The sequence below is a fragment of the Polypterus senegalus genome, chromosome 8 (genome assembly GCF_016835505.1).
Source record: "Polypterus senegalus isolate Bchr_013 chromosome 8, ASM1683550v1, whole genome shotgun sequence".
Taxonomy (NCBI): Eukaryota; Metazoa; Chordata; class Cladistia; order Polypteriformes; family Polypteridae; genus Polypterus; species Polypterus senegalus.
Window position 1 is genome coordinate 173,553,614 of NC_053161.1, and position 20,257 is coordinate 173,573,870.

Genomic DNA, 20,257 nt, shown 5'->3' on the forward strand with positions numbered 1-20,257 from the left:
CTACCATTGCTCCACGGCGTGTGGTTTGTCTATTTGAGAGTATGTAGATCGGGGTATATATATATATATATATATATATATATATATATATATATATATATATATATATATATATATATATATATATACCGCGCACTTGAGATAGTGTGTTAAAGAAGTTATGAAAAGAAAAGGAAACATTTTAAAAATAACGTAACATGATTGTCAATATACAGTAATTGTTTTGTGAGTGTTGAGTGTTGCTGTCATCAAGGATTTGATTATCATTATTTCTTTCAATCAGGTTCGTATTTGGAGGATGTGTTGTGTTCAAGTTACATTCCGTGTTTGTCAATCGTTGTAAAGATGACAGGTTTCATTCATCGATTCGTTTCTTACTGCATCAATAAACAGCTCGTCTTCCTTTTTATCTGAGACCTGACACACTGCATGCACGGGTTTTTTTTTTACACTGTCTTCCTTTAGCGGGACATTGACTTTTTCCACCGTGTTCTTTGTTTCCGCAGTAGCTGCACTTATGAATATGCTTGTATGTATCACACTCTACATATTTTTTTGCTGCCTTCTCAATTGTGTAATTCGGTTTTTGTTCAGCACTCTTTGGAACTGTTGCTTTTTGTCTGTGCTCTGCGTCAGTTCACGTGAGCTGCTCAGTGTACATGCATCGAAGGTTCTCAGCTCTGCTTGTGCCATCTCGTGTGATGTCCACGGCTGTATGTAATGTTAGCTAAGACCCGGCACTTAAAAGTTTCTCTCACAGTTTCGCTGAGTTTGTGCCAAACACCACCCTGACCATCTCATCTTCATCTGCATTAGCACAGTCCTTCACCCGTGAATATTTAGCGGCAGTGTTTCTATTGGATTGCCGCTGACGGATGGCCTTATATGGGCAGGCACTAAATTACGCTTCCCACGGGCATTGAGCAGACGTCTATTATAGTATATGGACGAAAAAATAGGTTCAAGTTATAACCATTACGTGTAGAATTTCGAAATGAAACCTGCTTAACTTTTGTAAGTAAGCTGTAAGGAATAAGCCTGCCAAATTTCAGCCTTCTACCTACACGGGAAGTTGGAGAATTAGTGATGAGTGAGTGATGGCCAGAGTGCTGTGTGTGGATCGATCTGATTGCTGGGTCGATGCTGGCTCCCCCTCCCAATAACCCAGTCTGCATTGGGTTAAGCAGGTTTGACAACAGACGTGTGTCTAAAAGGACAGCAAAAAACCATGTCTTGTGCTGGGTTTGCCGAACTGCGGTGTTAGTGAGAGCTTCTTCAAAGTACTCCACTGCTGCTCAGAGGTCCTACTGGTTTTAATAAGAGGGCTGGAGAAAGGGAATAAGGCCAGATATCCTGAGCGTGAACAAAAGGAAGTGTTTGTGTGGCACAAGTGCTCCATCTGTACGGGAAGAATATTCTTAGACCAGGGAAATGTTTAGTGAAGCCACACAAGGTCTACATCCTGGGTTTTTGGATACCACACAGTGTGAAAGAGCAGAAACATCGCATATTGGTGAGTTTGTTTTTGATGCCATCTACCCGAGGCTGCTGTTCTGTCTAAGTTTAGGTTTTATAATGTTAATAATCGGCTGTGTTAGAAGGTTTTTCAATATTGCTGATTGCACTACCTGTATTGGCAAGTACTGTTTATTGCTAACTATTACTAGTAGTGCTGTTTTATCCAAAAGTAGTATTGTTTATTTGTGATATTAAAAAAAAAAAAAGCAACACATCTCCTATAAAAGGTCTTTCATAATCCCGTTTAACCCCAATAACCATGGTTTCCTTAAGCTAAATAAGAAAAAACTGAAATTTTAATTGTTGGCAGAAATGAAAAATTGAGGGACTTAAAAGTAACCGAGCTTTGCCAGTAAGGACGTCTCTAATCCAGACATGCACACGCCAGAAACAAAGTTGTAGATGTCAAACTAAACACCTGTCTTCCTGTTTCAGTGGCACACTTTGCACTGGTCACGAAACCCCATCGTTGTGTGAAACTCTTATGTTTCACTGGATTTGGTTTTGTGTGAATGGCTGCTCCTCCTCACTCTTCATTAGTTATACCAACTGAAGGGTGTTTTCATGAATGTCATCGAGGTGTTGGGGTCCCCCTTGGAGATCGCAAGTGTATGTGAAGTCAAACACTACGATAGCATCTGTGGGTGAAGAGGGGGCTGCTGGGATGGGTTTTGGCGCCCCAGGGTGAGTGCCCACTTAGCCTCTGCCCTAGTACCAGCCCTGCCTGCGTAGTCTCTTATTAGATCGTCTTTCAGCTGCCCTCTATCCAGCCCTGGTTGGAATGAGTTCTTTAGTAACTGCAACGTGTTACATAACCCGAAACTATATAGATATGATATTAAAATGGCGATACCCCTCCCTTAGTGATATGGCGGTAAGAAATCACATAGGAGAAATAACTTAGCTTTGTATAATGATGGCTTAGGCGGCATAACAGACGAGGAAGCCATGACAAGACCATTACCGAAGTGTGAGCCCGATCTGTAGAGTCTGCCATTTTTGCCGCTGCAGTGGAAGGATTTTCAGGATCAGATGACGTCCGTCGGCTTCACAGGTGTGCCGGGCAATGTTCCAAGACTTTATACTCTTTCTCCATGTGCAGACCCCCACTTCGGTAAATCATGCCATTCCAAACAAGGAAAAGAAGTTCTAATGCCATGCTGACTCGGACCCACAGAAATAGTGCGCGTTGCGCATTTCACAATTTGTCCTTAACTTGTCTTGTCTTACCTAGCAGTTCTTATACGGTGAACTCCTGTGTGCTAAATGTGGCGTTGTGTTAGCTGCAATATTTTTTGTACAGAGCACAGTGACATATTAAACGTATGTACTCATTACAAGCCCACACTCATGTCTCTGCATTGTCTCTCGGCCGGGTCACAAAGGCATCCATGCTGTCCCCTTGTTAGTTTGTAGCAGCTGAAGATATGCTGCCCATAAAGTAGCCTCCCAGGAAGTGTACGGGTGCCATACGTAACCGGCAATGGCAGCAGCATTAGCTCTTTTGGACGATCGGATTCTTTATTGAACGGGGCAGCAGAGGGCTATCATGGTGGTGGTGACTTTATACAAGCTGCTGGAAAGATCACCCGCAAACCTGGACGGCTCATTTGTATCCCTGCCTGCGGTTTAATCAACTTTCAGTCATCTAATATATTTTTTGCACATTCCTTTTCTCAGTTCCTAAAAAAAGTATCCTTTTGTTTCTCTGCTTCCTTCATCATATCACTCATTTTGTAATCGTTCACGCTCAGTAGTATTCACAGTTGTCCTTTTGATCTTTTTTAAAAACATTCCCTTAAAAATCTCTTAAATCCTGTTTTTTGTTTCTTTCCAGCCAGCAGCTTTCTTTTTAATTATCACACTTTCATGTTTTTTTGTTTTAATTTCTCCCAATATTTCCCATAATTTCTAGTGTTTAGCAATCGGCCCATGCAAGCTGCCTTTTCTAATTGCTGTAGTTCCTATTAAAATCCTTCTGTAAATACAATTTGATAATACTTTTTATCAATATATTGACCCAAACTCCTTTTTTTCAGATACAGTGAGTATAGAAAAGAATCCCCCCTTTGAAATATTCCCATTTTTTTTATTTTACAGCTTTAAATTTCTTCCCAGCTTTACTTACTCAATGCCACCTCTAACATCCGAGTGAAAGATATCACAGCTACAGTTCAGAAGAATTATAAAAAAATCAAAAACAAGACCTACTGAGATGAATAAAGGATCACCCCCAATGTCAATGTCATTTTGTTGAACCCCCTTGTGCTTTAATGACAGCCTTGAGTCTGTTGATTCTTCTCTATCAGTTTTGCACATCTAGATTGAGCCCACTCAGTATTTGCCCCCCACTCTTCTTTACAGTTGAACTGTTCAAGTTCGGTCACATTGGTGTTCTGCTATCTTCAGATCTTTCCACAGATTTTCAGTGTGATTTAGCTCTGAGCCGTGACTGGCCACACCAGAACATTCACTTTTTTCTCCTTCAGCCACTGTGTGCTCCATTTTGCTGTGTGGTTTGGGTCGTTGTCCTTTTAAAAGGTGAACAGTGTGCCCATCTTTAACCTTCTGGCAGAGGGTAGCAGGTTTTCCTCAAGAATTTGATGGTATTTTGCAAAATCAATTTTTCCTTCTACCCTAACGAGAGCCCCAGGCCCCCCACAACAGGATGCTGCCCCCCCCATGCTTTACTGTAGGTATGGTGTGTTGTGGATGGTGAGCTGCACTGGTGTACCGTTTGGTATTGAGGCCAAATAGTTTGATTTTGGTCTCATCTGACCATAAGACCTTTTCCCACTTGGCATCAGAATCTTCAAGGTGCATTCTGGCAAAGCTCAAATGAGCCTTCATGTGGCCTTTCTCGAGAACTGGCTTTATCCTTGCAACCCTCCCGAACAAGACACAATTGTGTAGCACACACCATTAATGACCACTCTGTGCCATCAAATCCTGTAACTCCTTCAAAGTGGCCATTGGTCTCTCGGTAGCCTCTCTTACCAGTTTCCTCCTTGCTCTTCCATCCAGTTTGGAGGATCCAGGGAGGGTCCTAGTAGAACCAAACACTTGCCACTTCTTTATTATGGACTTTACTGAGCTTCTGGGGATTGATAAAGCCTTTGCGATTGTTTTGTCTCCATCTCCTGCCTTATGTCCATCCACAACTCTATCCCTGAGATCTTTTGAAAGTGGCTTGCCACCCATAGTCAGTGGTTTGCTGTCAGTTGCTCTACCAAGCAAGGGAATGAATGCTCCAGGAACAGCTTCACTAATCACACTCATTACAACTGATCACCGGTGGAAGGAAGCCAGTAACCGCAATGGAAATGGTGGGCACTTACACCTGATTGAGTTTATTTGGGGGTCCTTTATTAATCTCAGGATTTCTTGTTTTGGATTTTTTATAATTCTTCTGAACTGTAGCTGTGATATTTTTCACTCGGATGTTAGAGGTGGCATTGAGTAAGTAAAGCTGGGGAGAAATATTGGCTTGTGTGTTTTCATTTAAGGCTGTAAAGCAAAAAAACTGGGAATATTTTAAAGGGGGATTCTTTTCTATACCCACTGAGTGTAAGAAACATTTACTTTATTAAACCGGATTTCCTAAAGTCTACTACTGACGCAGGAAAGTGAACTTACAGAGTAGACCACAATAGGACTCGTGTGAAAGGCCAGTCATCTTGCATTTTCAGCAGTGCAGAAGCCGGTTTGCCCAGCCGCCCAACACAGAGCTTTTCTTTGGAGGTTTCCCACAACTAATAGAAGTGGATGAGTGCTGTGCGCTTTACTATTAATGGAATACATTCACATCAATTTTAAATGTACAAACTTTGAAAGACAACGGTCCCATTGCGCCTGCGTTTGTCCCAAATTGCCAAACTCCTGCATCTTTCACTTGCTTCATTTTAGCAATAGTGTGACGTATTTTCAAATAATTCCACAAACCAAATATCTTCATTTTAAAAATAAATTTACAACAAAACAATTCATACAAAGAAACAGAAAAAAACTAAAATTAATATAACAAGGAAAATTGTGTAAAGAAAGTTCTGTTTACCGCTCTGCCCGGGGTTTGTTTCCTGCCTTGTGCCCTGTGTTGGCTGGCATTGGCTCCAGCAGACCCCCGTGACCCTGTAGTTAGGATATAGCGGGTTGGATAAAGGATGGATGGATGGAAGTTCTGCTTTAAGGCTTATTTTTTTTCAGATTTTCTAATGTTCATATCAAAACGTGTAGAACGGTCAGAAAACTTTGATGCGGTGGTAGGAAATCACAGAGAAGAAATAACTTTGCTTTCTTTAATGACGATTTACGCGGCATAACAGACTCCGCTGCCCTGATGACCTCGCTCCACTCTCCTCCGCTCCGTACTCTTTGCCTCCCGCTGATTAAACCAACTTCAGATCCAATTCTGAAAGTCACCTCTGAGGCCAACAGCTTCTGGTTTCAAAATTAATCAATTAATTTAAGCAAGGACTGAAAATGACACAACTGGCACCATCTCCAGGGCTGCCACGACAGGCCCACCCAAAGAAACACTGCATTAGATTCAGAATGTTTGATTTTATGTTACAGATTGAATGCAACATGACATATTATGGAAGCATACACTAAAAAAATTGCAAAGGTAAGGTGTGATAGTCTAACATCTAACCAGCCATGAAAACTACTCAGTGTGAGGGGGTGAATGTCTTCTTTATTGGTACTTCAAAACTCTTATTACAACCAAATCAAAAATACAACAAACAGCACTAACTAACTAACTAATCGGTATTTTAGGTTTCACCTCTCATACGCGGCGGTGGGCTGGCGCCCTGCCCCGGGGTTTGTTTCCTGCCTTGTGCCCAGTGTTGGCTGGGATTGGCTCCAGTTGACCCCTGTAGTTAGGATATAGCGGGTTGGACACTGACTGACTGACCTCTCATACGATGGGTTCCTTTCCAGTCGCTACAGCTCAGGTCATCAGAGCTCCTTCACTCCACGTTGTTTTCTTTATGACTTTGTGGTTCCAATGTCTCTTTGATATGTTCCCAATGAAGCTGAGAGCTTGTGAGACTTTTTGGCATCTTTCTTTGTATTGACCCTCGGCCATCTTGTGTCTCGATGTGTGGGAGTTCTTACTCCTATCCCATAGAGTCTGCACAGAACTGTTCAACCATTTGTGTGCAGGCCGCCCGCGTTAATCAAAAGCTCCTCCATCGTTCTTGGTTCAAACCTTCTCAGCTTTCTGGATTGTTAGTATGCTGAAGCAGGAGGCCAATCATTTGAATTTAATTTTTTGTTATCTAGTTCTTTTAGGAGATGCTGGCTATATTGGGAGAAGGATGCTAAGGATAGAGCTGCCAGGCAAGAGGAAGGCCTAAGAGAAGGTTTATGGATGTGGTGAGAGAGGACATGCAGGTGATGGGGGTGACAGAACAAGATGCAGAAGACAGAAAGATATGGAAGATGATGATCTGCTGTGGCAACCCCTAACGGGAGCAGAAGAAGTTAAATTAATCAAAAGTGTCAATAATCTGTCCAAGCCTGTCCCAAGTGGAGGTTTATTTGGGGACATTTCTTCACCCAAGAGCACTGGGTGTGGCATCTCAAGAATTTAACAAGAAAGTCTGCAGTTCACCAACTTTTGACCTCTGTGCTTGCCGTCTCATTTCTTGCAAGGCCCAAGACCACCTAAAGACCCATTCTGAGAAGCGCAGGCTTTGTATAGTAATTCATGTGCGTGTCGTCATTTCATTGTTTTCCATCCCAACTATGCTAACCATTTTGTGTCTAACTGATGAGGATCGGTGACTGGTTTTCTGTCGAGGTGCTATATGTGTTCTTTTTCTCCTAAACAGTCATTTATCTCTATTGGTTCTCTTTTGGACTACGCATCTGCCATCAAACCGGATTACTTTTCTTATTGCATAATAATGTCCACCGACAGAATTTGTCCTAACATGCGTCACAAGCCCACATGTGATTCTGACAACTTGTGAAGTTAGTTTAGAGCACACATGTTGAACCACCGACTCTAAAGTCAAAGTCTTGTCCCGTATTTGCTACTACTCAGCTGACACGGCTGCTCTTTCAGTTGAAGTTCTCCTTTTTAAATCGGCATGGCTCATGACTGACGTCAATGTGCTGAGCTTCATCACCATCCTAAATCTGATGTGAGGGCTTGGCAGATTACCTGTAAGCAGTCCTAGTAATGTCTCTTATTGTAGCTGATGACAGGGTTTAAAAGGACATTAAAATGGCCCAGTAAGTTCATCTTGATGAACACTGTGGATGAAAAATCACACGCAACAATCAGGGTTGTTTTATTCCGTACCAGGCACATCTCAGATTGCGTATTACGATACGTTTCTGAAGATTGCCACAACAAGGAAACAATATCGCTTCTCGCGGGGGTAATTTCATCAGAATTTCTTGGTGTAAAGTAGCAGAGATAAAAAGCGAAATTACTAAAATAGATGAAGAACATGCCAGACTACCAAGCGAGACTCTACATAAGAGGAGGCAGGCTCTACATTCAGAATTAAACCTCTTGACAACTAAAGAAACTGAACAACTAATTTACAAATCCAGACATCATTATTATGAACATGGAGAGAAAGCTAATAAGCTTTTAGCGCAACAAATTCACAAGCAAGAAGTGCGCAACGCAATCTCGGTAATTACTAACACGAATGGAGATAAAATCATCGAACACAAAAATATAATGTGCACTTTTAGAGACTACTATAAATCCCTATATACTACTGAGTTTAAAGAAGACAATATACAATCTAATGCATTTCTGGATAAATTACAGATACCACAAATTGACGCTATTAGTGTGGAGGAGCTCGATAAACCTCTGTCATTATCAGAATTACTGGATGCTATAAAGTCACTCCAAGGTGGAAAAGCAGCAGGCCCTGACGGCTACCCTGCAGAGTTTTACAAGAAATTCTCTGCTCAGCTAGCTCCCCTCCTATTAGCAACATTTACAGAAGCCAGAGATAACCAATCTCTTCCACAAACCTTTCGCCAAGCACTAATCACTGTCTTTCCAAAACAAAATAAGGACTTATTACAATGTGCATCATACAGACCAATTTCACTTCTGAATAACGACGTTAAAATACTCTCTAAAATCATAGCTAGAAGGATGGAGAAAGTGCTCCCTCAATAATATCACAAGACCAAACTGGATTTATTAGGGGCCGACACTTATCTTCAAATCTTGACGCCTGTTTAATGTAATATACTCACCAACTAAATCAAACACCCCAGAAATATTATTATCATTGGATGCAGAAAAAGCATTCGACATGATTGAATGGAAATACCTTTTTACTATTTTGGAGAAGTTTGGGTTTGGCCCGAACATTTGTGCATGGATTAAATTACTGTATACTAACCCAGAAGCTTCAGTTTGCATCAATAACATTTGCTCAGACTACTTTAAACTAGAGCGTGGCACAAGACAAGGATGCCCTTTGTCACCACTGCTGTTTGCAATTGCCATTGAACCACTGGCAATACATTGTCGAAATACTGATCAGATAAAGGGGATTAGCAGAGAAGGACTGGAACAGAAAATCTCATTATATGCAGATGACATGGTACTGTATATATCGGACCCAGAAAATTCTGTGCCTGCAGTCTTAGCAGCACTCACAGAATTTCAAAAGCTCTCTGGTCTCAGAATTAATCTGAATAAAAGTGTACTCTTTCCGGTGAATTCGCAAGCATATAATATTAGATTGGATACCCTTCCTTTTATCATTGCAGAACAGTTTAAATACCTCGGGGTAAACATCACAAGTAAACATAAAGCTCTTTATCAACAAAATTTATGTCTGTATGGAAAAAATTAAACAAGACTTGCATAGATGGTCAACCCTTCATCTCACACTAGCTGGAAGAATTAACACTGTTAAGATGAATATTCTTCCTAAGCTCCTTTTTATTTCAAAACATACCAATATACATTAATAAATCGTTCTTTAAGCAATTAGATTCAACAATAACCTCATTTATTTGGAATTCTAAACATCCACGCATCAAAAGAGCGACCCTACAAAGACAAAAGGCAGAAGGTGGCATGGCTCTACCTAACTTCCAGTTTTATTACTGGGCGGCAAATATACAGTCGATAAGAACCTGGACACAAATAGAAGAACATACACAGGCATGGACCGCAATAGAAGTAAAATCCTGCAGTACTTCTTTGTATTCCTTGCTTTGTGCTCCAATAAACGCACGTTATCGGCAATACACTAATAACCCAATTGTGCTCCACTCACTTAGAATCTGGAACCAATGTAGAAAGCATTTTAAGACGGAGAAGCTTCTTTCTGTGGCACCCTGCAAAAGAACCACCTCTTTCAACCCTCACAAACATATGCAGTTTTTAATATCTGGAAAAAATTTGGAATTAACTTGCTTAGAGACCTTTATATAGACAACGTCTTTGCATCCTATGAACAATTACGTTCCAAATCAAGGGTGGGGATCGATCTGTTCTTAGCATAATTCTTTTTTTTTTTTGTTAAAACTTGATTGCTATGTATTGATTGTAATAAAATTAATAAATAAATAAAAAAAAAAAAAAAAAAAAAGAATTTCTTGGTGTGCTTACTATCAAGACAGGAATGGGCTTCACGTTTGAGACCTGGGGTTTCTCTGTACTGCTGAGGCTCTTGTTCCTTTTCATTTGAGCGCCTGCACTGCTCCTACTGACCCTTCTTTTTACGGTTTAGATGGTGTTACGGTATTTAGTCACGACGAACATGGAGGGTTTCTTTTTGTTAGTCATGTTATCGTGACGTCTCTCTGGGTTCATTTAAGTTACACTACAAAACTATCCAAAATATGTTTATTTTTTTGGCCATCTTAAAAATGTTGGACAATTAACCCTTTCAGCCCTGAATTTTCTATTTTTATGGGAAAAAATATTTTGTGAGATATTCTACCTTTAGGGTGTCTAGAAAGCTCAAAAAGGAGCAATAGCTGTCAAATACTTCTGTCTTCTTGAGGAAATAAAATTGAAAATGGAGCTATGTACATGTCATGCACAGAAGCCACCAGGTGCCACCCAAAACAACTGCCACCTCGATCCAGTCTGCACTAACAGTAGCACGCCTGGTTCCAACGGCTGCAAACGTACCTGTACTTTACAAAAACGGCTGCATACTAGTAATAGGATGTCAAGGCTGAAAGGGTGTTCTAGATATGCAGACTACTGAGAACTTAAGTCATGCATTTATTTCTAGCAGGATTTGCTGTGTTCACTGGCAGCACAAATCTTTATGGAGTTTTCAGTTCATTCAAAATTCTGATGCAAGAACAATTGCAAAAACCAGAAAGTAGAAACACATAACTCCAGTTCTTAAAGTCTTAAACTGGCTCCCTGTTAAGTGTATGGCAGATCTGAAAATCCTACTTTTAAAATATAAAGACTGAAATGGCCAAGGTCTGAACTTATCATTACTTAGAAAACAAAGCGCACCATAAGATCTCAAGATGCCGGTCTGCTTATGATTCCAAGGATTGATAAAATAACAGTGGGAGGTCGAGCTTTTAGTTATAGGATCTCAAAGTTGTAGAGTGGTCTAGCTGCTGCCATAAAAGATGCCCCTTTGATCTCAGCTTTCAAATCCCGGCTGAAGACTCACTACTTCAGTTTAGCACACCCTGCCTAGAGCTGCTGATTAACTGTACAGACTGCATCTCTGTTGTTAGTCATTAGCACTAAAACAGAAGTAATATGCTATTTATAAACCCTTGCCTGTTCAGGTTCTCTTCTTGGTACTCACATGTGGCACTTGGTGTTTGCCTGCCTATGGAATAGTCATCTCAGATAGAGGAGCACTGGGATCATTGGGTAGAAGGGTCCTTTCATCAAATTGGCTGGCCCAGCACTAACTCAGCTTGAGAATGGCTTAAAACATGGAGGCGGCTTGTCGGCCAAGGTCTCCTGGACCCTAACTGCGTCTGGCTTGTCGGATTCAAAAGGGGGCTGTCAAAAAACAAACAAAAACGGGCCTATTGAGGCATTCCTTGCGTGATTTTGGGCTATACAAGAAATAAATTGTTGTTAATTTCTCAACAAAGGCTTGGCTTGCTTACTTTTTAGAACAGGAGTGCCCCTCAGTCTTGAGTCATGAGGTGTTTCTTTTTTTTACTATTATGGTTTTTATTCTCTTAGGCTTGGTGTAGTACATCAATTGTCCCTAAGACCTCTTTCTTCTGTAATTGGTATGGTGAGGTGGTAATTGGGAGGGCATCCGGATGGAACTGATCTGATACAATCTCAGTTGAGTTTTTTCCACATTTGCAGATTGCATTTTTTGATATTTGATCAAGAATATCAGTTGGGATGAACCAGCATTGATCCATGCTTTATCAGAGCATTTTATCTTTGCCTGATTTGCCATCAGATGGTATCAGTAAGTTCTAATTGTTTATTACCTCTTTCTTTTCTGTTATTCGGTCTGGAGTGAGGTCCCAGCAAGTTGTATTTTTTGCATAGTGACATAATCTGCCAACTTTGTTGCGTCTCTGTGTGCAAACAGACAAGAAAACTTTTCCATGACTGTTTGGCAGAATCAGCACATGTCGGTTTTACCGTTATTTTTTAATTTTGTTGTTTCTCTCTACTGTGAATTTTTGAGTGTTGCTGAAGATGACTATTTCTGATGAATCCTTTTCCACATTCTGCACAGCAAAATGGCCTCTCTCCAGTATGAATTTTTGTGTGTCTCCTAAAGCTGCTACTGCTGTAGAATCGTTTACCACATTCAGAACAGCAATATGGCCTTTCTCCACTGTGAATTCTTCTGTGTTTCTTAAGGTTAACTTTCTTTGAGAAATCTTTGCCACATTCAGAGCAGCAATATGGCCTCTCTCCAGTGTGAATTGTTTGGTGGGCTTGAAGATTGCCCAATATTGAGAATTGCTTGCCACATTCAGTGCAGCAATAAGGCTTTTCTCCACTGTGAGTTCTTAAGTGCGTTTTAAGACTGCAACTGTAAACATATTGTTTGCCACATTCCATACAGCGATATGGTTTCTCGCCGCTGTGAATTCTTGCATGGCTCCGAAGATAACTCATTTGTAAGAATCGTTTGCCACATTCTGAACAACTATACGGCTTCTCTCCAGTATGAATTCTTTTATGGGTTCGAAGATGGCTCATTTGTGAGAATCGTTTGTCACATTCAGTACAGCAATACGGCTTCTCTCCAGTGTGAACTCTTTTGTGATTCTCAAGGAGGCTACTGCAGCTGAAGCATTTGCCACATTCAGAACAGCAATGTGTCTTCTTTCTTGTAGGACTGCCCTGCTTATCATCAAGTTTACATTTTTGGTTAAACTTTTTTTTCCTCTCTTGTAAAACAGACAGAGCAGATGTCTCCGATTTAGATATAAATTCTGTAAAAAATAAAAAGCATAACTGTTGAGACATCGGTAAAACATGAAACAACATATAAAACAAAATCCGGTTACATCTATACTAATAAAAGGCAAAGCCCTCACTCACTCACTCACTCACTCACTCACTCACTCACTCACTGACTCATCACTAATTCTCCAACTTCCCGTGTGGGTGGAAGGCTGAAATTTGGCAGGTTGATTCCTTACAGCTTCCTTACAAAAGTTGGGCAGGTTTTATATCGAAATTCTACGCGTCATAACTGGAAGCAGTTTTTCTCCATTTACTGTAATGGAGATGAGCTTCAACGCCGTGGGGGCGGAGTTTCGTGTCACATCATCACGCCTCCCACGTAATCACGCAGTACATAGAAAACCAGGAAGAGCTCAAAAAAGCGCTCAAGAAAACATGCATTATATAATTGAGAAGGCAGCGAAACAATAAGAAGCGAGTTCTGCTACTTCGGAAACAAAGCACGATGTAAACCTACACTTTAAATTAAGTTCATAGACAGGCTGCGCTGGCGTTTGTAATTTAGTGCCTGCCCATATAAGGCCATCCGTCAGCGGCAATCCAATAGCAAACTGCCACGGGTAAATATTCACGGGTGAAGGACTGTGCTTATGGAGAGGAAGATGAGATGGTCAGGGTGGTGTTTGACACAAACTCAGCGAAACTGCCAGAGAAAGTTTTAAGTGCCAGGACTAAGGTAACATTAAATACAGCTATGGACATAGCACGAGATGGCACCAGCACAGCTGGGAACCTTCGATGCAAGTACACCGAGTGGCTCACGTGAACTGATGCAGTGCACAGATAAAAGCAACAGTTCCAAAGAGCTGAACAAAACCGAATTACACAATTGAAAAGGCAGCAAAAATATGAAGCGTCTGATAAGCATATTCATAAATGCAGCTACTGCGGAAACAAAGCACACGGTGGAAAAAGTCAATGTCCCGCTAAAGGAAGACAGTGTAAAAAAAACCCGTGCATGCAGTTTGTCACATCACAGATAAAAAGGAAGACGAACTGTTTATTGATGCAGTAAGGAACTAATCGATGAATGAAACCTCTTATCTTTACAACGATTGACAAACACGGAATGTAACTTGAACACAACACATCCTACAAATACGAGCCTGATTGAAAGAAATAATGATAATCAAATCCTTGATGACAGCAACATTCAATAACACTCACAAAACAATTACTGTATATTGACAATCATGTTACGTTATTTTTAAAATGTTCCCTTTTCTTTTCATAACTTCTACTTCTCCACTGCGATACGGGTATATATATATAAATGTATATCTATAGCCCGATCTACAATACATACTTTAGCATAGACAAGCGGTGGCAATTGTAGAGTCTTCCTCTAACACCGACATTCGAGGTTCGATTCCCGAGAGGGATGTACTGACTATGTACGCTACCCGATTCATTTTACCTTCCCATCTCCTTGGTTTGGGACGTATGAAAAAATATTAGGTTAACGCAGAATCATGTTACGTTATTTTTAAAATTTTCCCTTTCTTAGCACAAGCACAGTTGAGAAGCTTCGATGCATGTACTCCATAGCGCGTTAAAAATAACGCATTTAATCACACTTTCAATTCCAAGCAAGCGGGAACTTTTGTCAATGCATGATTTCCTGGTACATCCATTACACTGATGCACACATCACAGCTACAAAAATGTTAGAGTCGGAATAAAGCGCTTCTTACGACTGATCATTTCGACTACCCGAGGAAGCCTTGATAAAAGCATGGTTTTGTGCACACTGAAAAGCAAGCAAAATTAGATGCATTACAGAAAGCGGACTTTGTGGCTCTTACTGGGGATCATTGGACTTCCGTGACCGTTAGTAATTCTAAATACATCTAATTACAAAATGTTCAATGATCACACTGTTTTAGCCTAATGTACAAAATAATTTTGGCTAATGTTACTCAGAGTTTAAAGAGTAAGCTGGTCAAATTACCTTTTATGTTTCTGACTTATTTTTTAAGAAGAAAAACTGCACTTTATGGTGAAATTTTGGTTATTATTATTTAAAGACAATACTATTCTGAAAATGTACTTAAAGTACTTAAACTACCACTTTATTTTTAAGTCTGCCCAATTTTAACCAGGGATGATATTTTTGTTTCTGTTTTGAATTCAAATGCAGTTTAAAAGCTTTTTTTCAGAAATTAAAACAGCTTCAGTTTACAATATTCATGTCCATGTCTATTATTTGATTCTGTAAGCCCACTAAAACCGTTTTAAATAAAAAAAAAAACATTTGCGATTTGGGGCAAATTTACGTCGATTACATACGATTAATCAAGATTAATTCTTACACAGCCTCTAATTAATTGGATTAATTTTTTAATCGAGTCCCACCTAATATATATATGTAGATATATATATGTAGATTTGTATATATATGTGTATATACAGTATATATGTAGATATGTATATGTTGTATATACAGTATGTATATATGTATGTGTGTATATATATATATATATATATATATATAACTGTATATATGTATGTGTATAGATGTGTGTGTGTATATATATATATATATATATATATATATGTGTGTTTATATGTATATATATGTTTATATATGTGTCTGTGTGTGTATATATATATATATATATATATATATATATACCAGCAACACTCATGACAATTACAAAACAATTACATTGTCAATCATGTTACGTTATTATTAAAATGTTTCCTTTTCTTTTTACTTCTCGCTGCCAATCGCAGCTATTTTGCTATATATATATATATATATATATATATATATATAAATAGATAGATATGACAATAACACTCATATCAATGACAAAACAATTACATTAACAATCATCTTATGTTATTTTTAAAATGTTTGCTTTTCTTTTTCATAATTTCTTTAACACACTACTTCTCCGCTGCGAAGCGCGGGTATTCTGCTAGTATTTTATATAAGGCTGTGGCAAAGACATACACATTCAGAGACACACTGCTCAAAACATTAAGGGAACGCGTAAATCACTCATCGGATCTCAGTGAATGAAATATTTAAGCGGAAAATCTTTACTTCATAATACTGTGAATCGTTGAGAACAAAATGATGTAACAACAGTCAATGGGAACCAAAGTCACCAACCCACAGAGTGCTGGATTCAACATCACACTGAAAATCAAAGTCAAAAACTAACATCCCAGGCTGATCCAACCTGCATGAATTTCATCACGGCAACTCCTGATGTGACCGACATACCTGTATGCACTCCTGACAACATCTGAGCACGCTCCTAATGAGATGGCAGTAGGTGTCCTGGGGGAAATCCTCCCAGGCCTGTATCAGGACACAAGTGACCTCCTGGGCAATGTGTGGCACTCCTTGATAGTGTTGGATACACAGATACACAATGTGTCCCAGAGGTTCACAAATAGATTCAGGTCTGGAGAATATGCAGGCAAGTCATTGGCATCTACACCTTAGTCATCCAGAAACTGCCTACACACTCTGGACACATCAGGCAAGACACTGTGCTGCACCCGGAGGAACCCAGGGCCCACTGCACCAGCGTAAGGTCTGACAATGGCTCAGAGGACTTCAGCCTGTATCTAACAGCAGTCAGGGTACCTAGCATGAGAACCCTTCAAAGATGTGTCTCCACAGACATCACTGACACACCGCCAAACCGGTCATGCTAGATCAGGGGTGCGCACACTTTTTCGGCTTGCAAGCTACTTTTAAAATGACCAGGTCGAAATGATCTACCTACATTAAAAATGCTATATATGGAGTATATACCGCGAATATACCGAGTATACTTTATACATAAAATAAATGTTGTTGTACCTTCCATAACTGAATAACCTTTATTTCACAATAACAATTTAATACATTTATGGTCACTACAGTATTTGGATTTAATAATCTTCATGTGGGAAAAGGCTGACTCGCATAAATAAGTAGAGCCGAATAATGCAGTCAAGGAGTTTTTGAATTCAGCCGAGTGAAAAATGACGGCTGTCCGATTAACTGCGATTTTAGTTCCCTCTCCTTTGTCTTTCTCAGATCGCTTTTCGTAAGGAAGACAGTTTCGTCGTTTTTATGAACAATTCAAAAGTGCCTTTCCACATTTTCCTGCTTTGGAATAGCAATGATAGATTGACAGATCAGACAAACGCACTTCGATTGTGACATTGTGAGAGAAAAAAATCCTCTTCTAATTCCACATCCAGCCCATACCCTCGCCAAACATTTTTTTTTTAATCCGTTCTTTAGCCGATATCAATTGGAAGGCTAACTAGATCACAGCCAGAGTTTTGCAGTAGCTCACGCGTTTGATTGTGTGTGCGGGATGACCAGTGTGTTAGAAGAAGAGAGATCGCAGACTGGCCGCCCTGTATGTCAATCCATTGGGAGGATATATGATAGACTAACGCTTAAAAAAATTTTTTTGGAATGCAACGCGATCTACCTGCACTACCTTTGCGATCTACCGGTCGATCGCAATCGACGCATTAGGCACCCCTGTGCTAGATGATGTTGCAGCCTGCATAACGCTCACCACGGCATCTTCAGACTCTTTCATGTCGGTCACATGTGCTCAGTGTGAACCTGCACTCATCTGTGAAGAGTAAGGGTGTGGTATAGCAGGTCCGTGGCTTCAACAAAAATGGCCAGTTTTAAATCAGATAGTCGTGTCAGTCTCCATGGGTGCGATTGCAAGACCGTGGGGGGTTAATAAGGTAATTGGGGTGAGTCGCACCTGCATGTGTGGGTGCGATCATTGTCAATTGTTTCATCGGCTTCCTGCGGTGCGTGATTAAGGTGCTGCGCCCACGGAGCCATTATTAGTACGGGCCAGCACAGGAAGGATGGTGGATCAGAGACTGAAGGAAAGAGAATAGAGGTTAGACAACTGAAGAAGCAGTCTCGGGTGGACGATCTGGCCACCTGGCAGGAGAAGGCAGCACGAGCTTGGGTCCCTTGAAGGAGCGTAGGCTGTGGCGCTCTAGGGGCTGGTTTGCCCCACTGAATATTTGCGTCAAATGGGGCGAGCAGGATGAATGACCTCCCTATGAAAGTACGACTGGGGGAGTGTGAAGGAAGACAGGAGGAGAGCCGACCTCGGACGGTCTTGGCTGCACAGTTTGGAGGCAGCTAAGACAGGAGTCAGCAGAAAGGAATTCATTTCAGGTTTTAACCTCTGATTTTAATGGATGTATTTATTATGGTTTTTATTCCCCATATTCACTTGGTTTTTATGGGTTTATTTATGGACATTTGGAACGCTGCACAGTGGACACTTTTGGTTTTGTTTTTGACTGTTTTTAATAAAAGCACCTATTGAACTTTCCACCATCCCATTGCTCTATGTGAGATCTGTCCCCATTTGTCAGCTCATCTCGGTCATAACTATCAATGGTGTTGGGATGTAGAGACTCCTATATGTGAAAGGGGAGTCTGGAGGGGACCCGCACCGTTACAAAGTGGTGCCAATGGTGGAGCTTCCAATTGAGCTGCATGGAGATGGGCTGTGAGCACAGGTCCCACTAGAGGACGTTGGGCCCCCACACCACCCTCACACCATCAGAAACATGCAATGCCAGTAGCCACCTGGAGGTCATTTTGTAGGCCTCTGGCAGTGCTCCTCCTGTTCCCCCTCACACAAAGGAGCAAATACCAGGCCTGCTGCTGGGCTGATGCCCTTCTATGGCCCTGTCCAGATCTCCTTGTGTAATGGCCCATCTCTTGGTATCTCCTCTATGTTCTTAAGGCCTTCTCGCAACAGCATATGTGGATGCGCCTTCCTGAAGTAGTTGGACTGCTTGTGCAACCTGATTCGGCCGCAGGTACCGCTTCACGCTACCTGTTGTGACAAGGCCACTAGCAAAACACAAAATTGAAGAAGGATCAGTCAGGGAGGATAAGGAGAGAGCAACTGTCTGTGGCCACCATCCCCTTCTTGGGGGTTGTCCTGCTGTTGCCTCTCCAGTGTCCCGTTGTCACTTTCACTTGCACCAAAGCAGGTGATGTTGATACACAATCACTTCTTCTTCCTAAGTGGACAGATTATCCCAGAGGCTTACTTGACATGGTGATGGACTGGTGTGATTAAGTGTTCCCTTCATCTGTTTTTGAGCAATGTATTTGACATATACAGTATTATGCACACTATGGACATCTTCTCAACAGAAGACTCCAGACATCAAAATAAATTCTGGGAGCCAGATACGTCAGTGTGTTTAGTCACAGTCCATAGTCAGCAGAAAGCCGTCATCCTCAGTTCAAGTTAGTCACCTATCAGACTCTTCATTTGTTAATCCTCTTTATTTATGTCTATCATAGAAATAGAAAAGGCAGTCATTACCTTTTCAAAAGGTACCTGCCAGGGCTTTCCTGAACCTCAGTGAGGGGGAACCTGTTGTAACTTTGGATTTCTCCCAGTCCACATGTGTTTATCTTAACATGACAATGCTGATCACTTTTGCTCTTACTAGTCTGTAGCACAGCATCATTTACACAAAATTCCTTTGATAAGGTATGGGAAAAATGTCAGGGCCGAAAGGGTTAATGAGTCAGTGGTCGTACTTTTATGACCCCAGACAGACTAAAGCCAGGGTGGGTGCCGGGACTGAACTCATAGCTTCAAAGATGCCGTGAACATTGCTTATTCTTCCATACTTTGTGCTGCTCTTCTGATCTACAATGACTAACCTTACATTTCTGTCCTGGAATGTACGGGGTTTAATAGTGAATGTAAAAAGAAAAATGTAATTTTGTGTTAGTGTATTAGTGCTTTAAAGGTGAAGTGTGGCTCAACTGGGTGATATACTTGCTTGGCAGTGGTGGTGGTGGTGTAAGTTAACCCTTTTGGCCCTGGATTTTCTGTTTTTATGAGAAAAAATATTTTGTGAGATATTCTAACTTCAGGGTGTCTAGAAAGCTCAAAAATGAGAAAACAAGAAAATGATCACTATTATTATACGATATCTTCCAAATACTTCAATACTACTTGTTTCACTTCCGTATTTCGTGGACTGTATGCCAGTCTCTCCAGTCTGCGCTAACAGTAGCACGCCCAGTTCCAAAGGCTGCAAACGTACCTGTGCTTTACAAAAACGGCTGCATATATATGTACTAGTAATAGGATCAGGTCAGGGCTGTAAGGGTTAATGAGTGAGTGGTCATAGTTTTATGACCCAAGACAGACCAATACTATCCACCTGCAGAGCCACAGCACCCTACGTCACCGCAGTTACAGACCCGGAAGTGACGTCACCTTCGTTTCAGGACTGACTTCGTAAAATTACTTTTGGAAGGTT

General features: G+C 40.8%; 1 protein-coding gene across 1 annotated transcript in view; it reads right to left on the minus strand.

The window, feature by feature from the left end:
* Positions 1-10,079: 10,079 nt before the first annotated feature.
* LOC120533473 (gastrula zinc finger protein XlCGF26.1-like) overlaps positions 10,080-20,257 on the minus strand; it is a 73,348-nt gene continuing 63,170 nt past the window's right edge. Inside the window, 1 exon segment of the mRNA XM_039760388.1 lies at positions 10,080-12,807. Within this exon segment, the coding sequence (XP_039616322.1) occupies positions 12,128-12,807 (680 nt within the window). The 3' untranslated portion in view covers positions 10,080-12,127.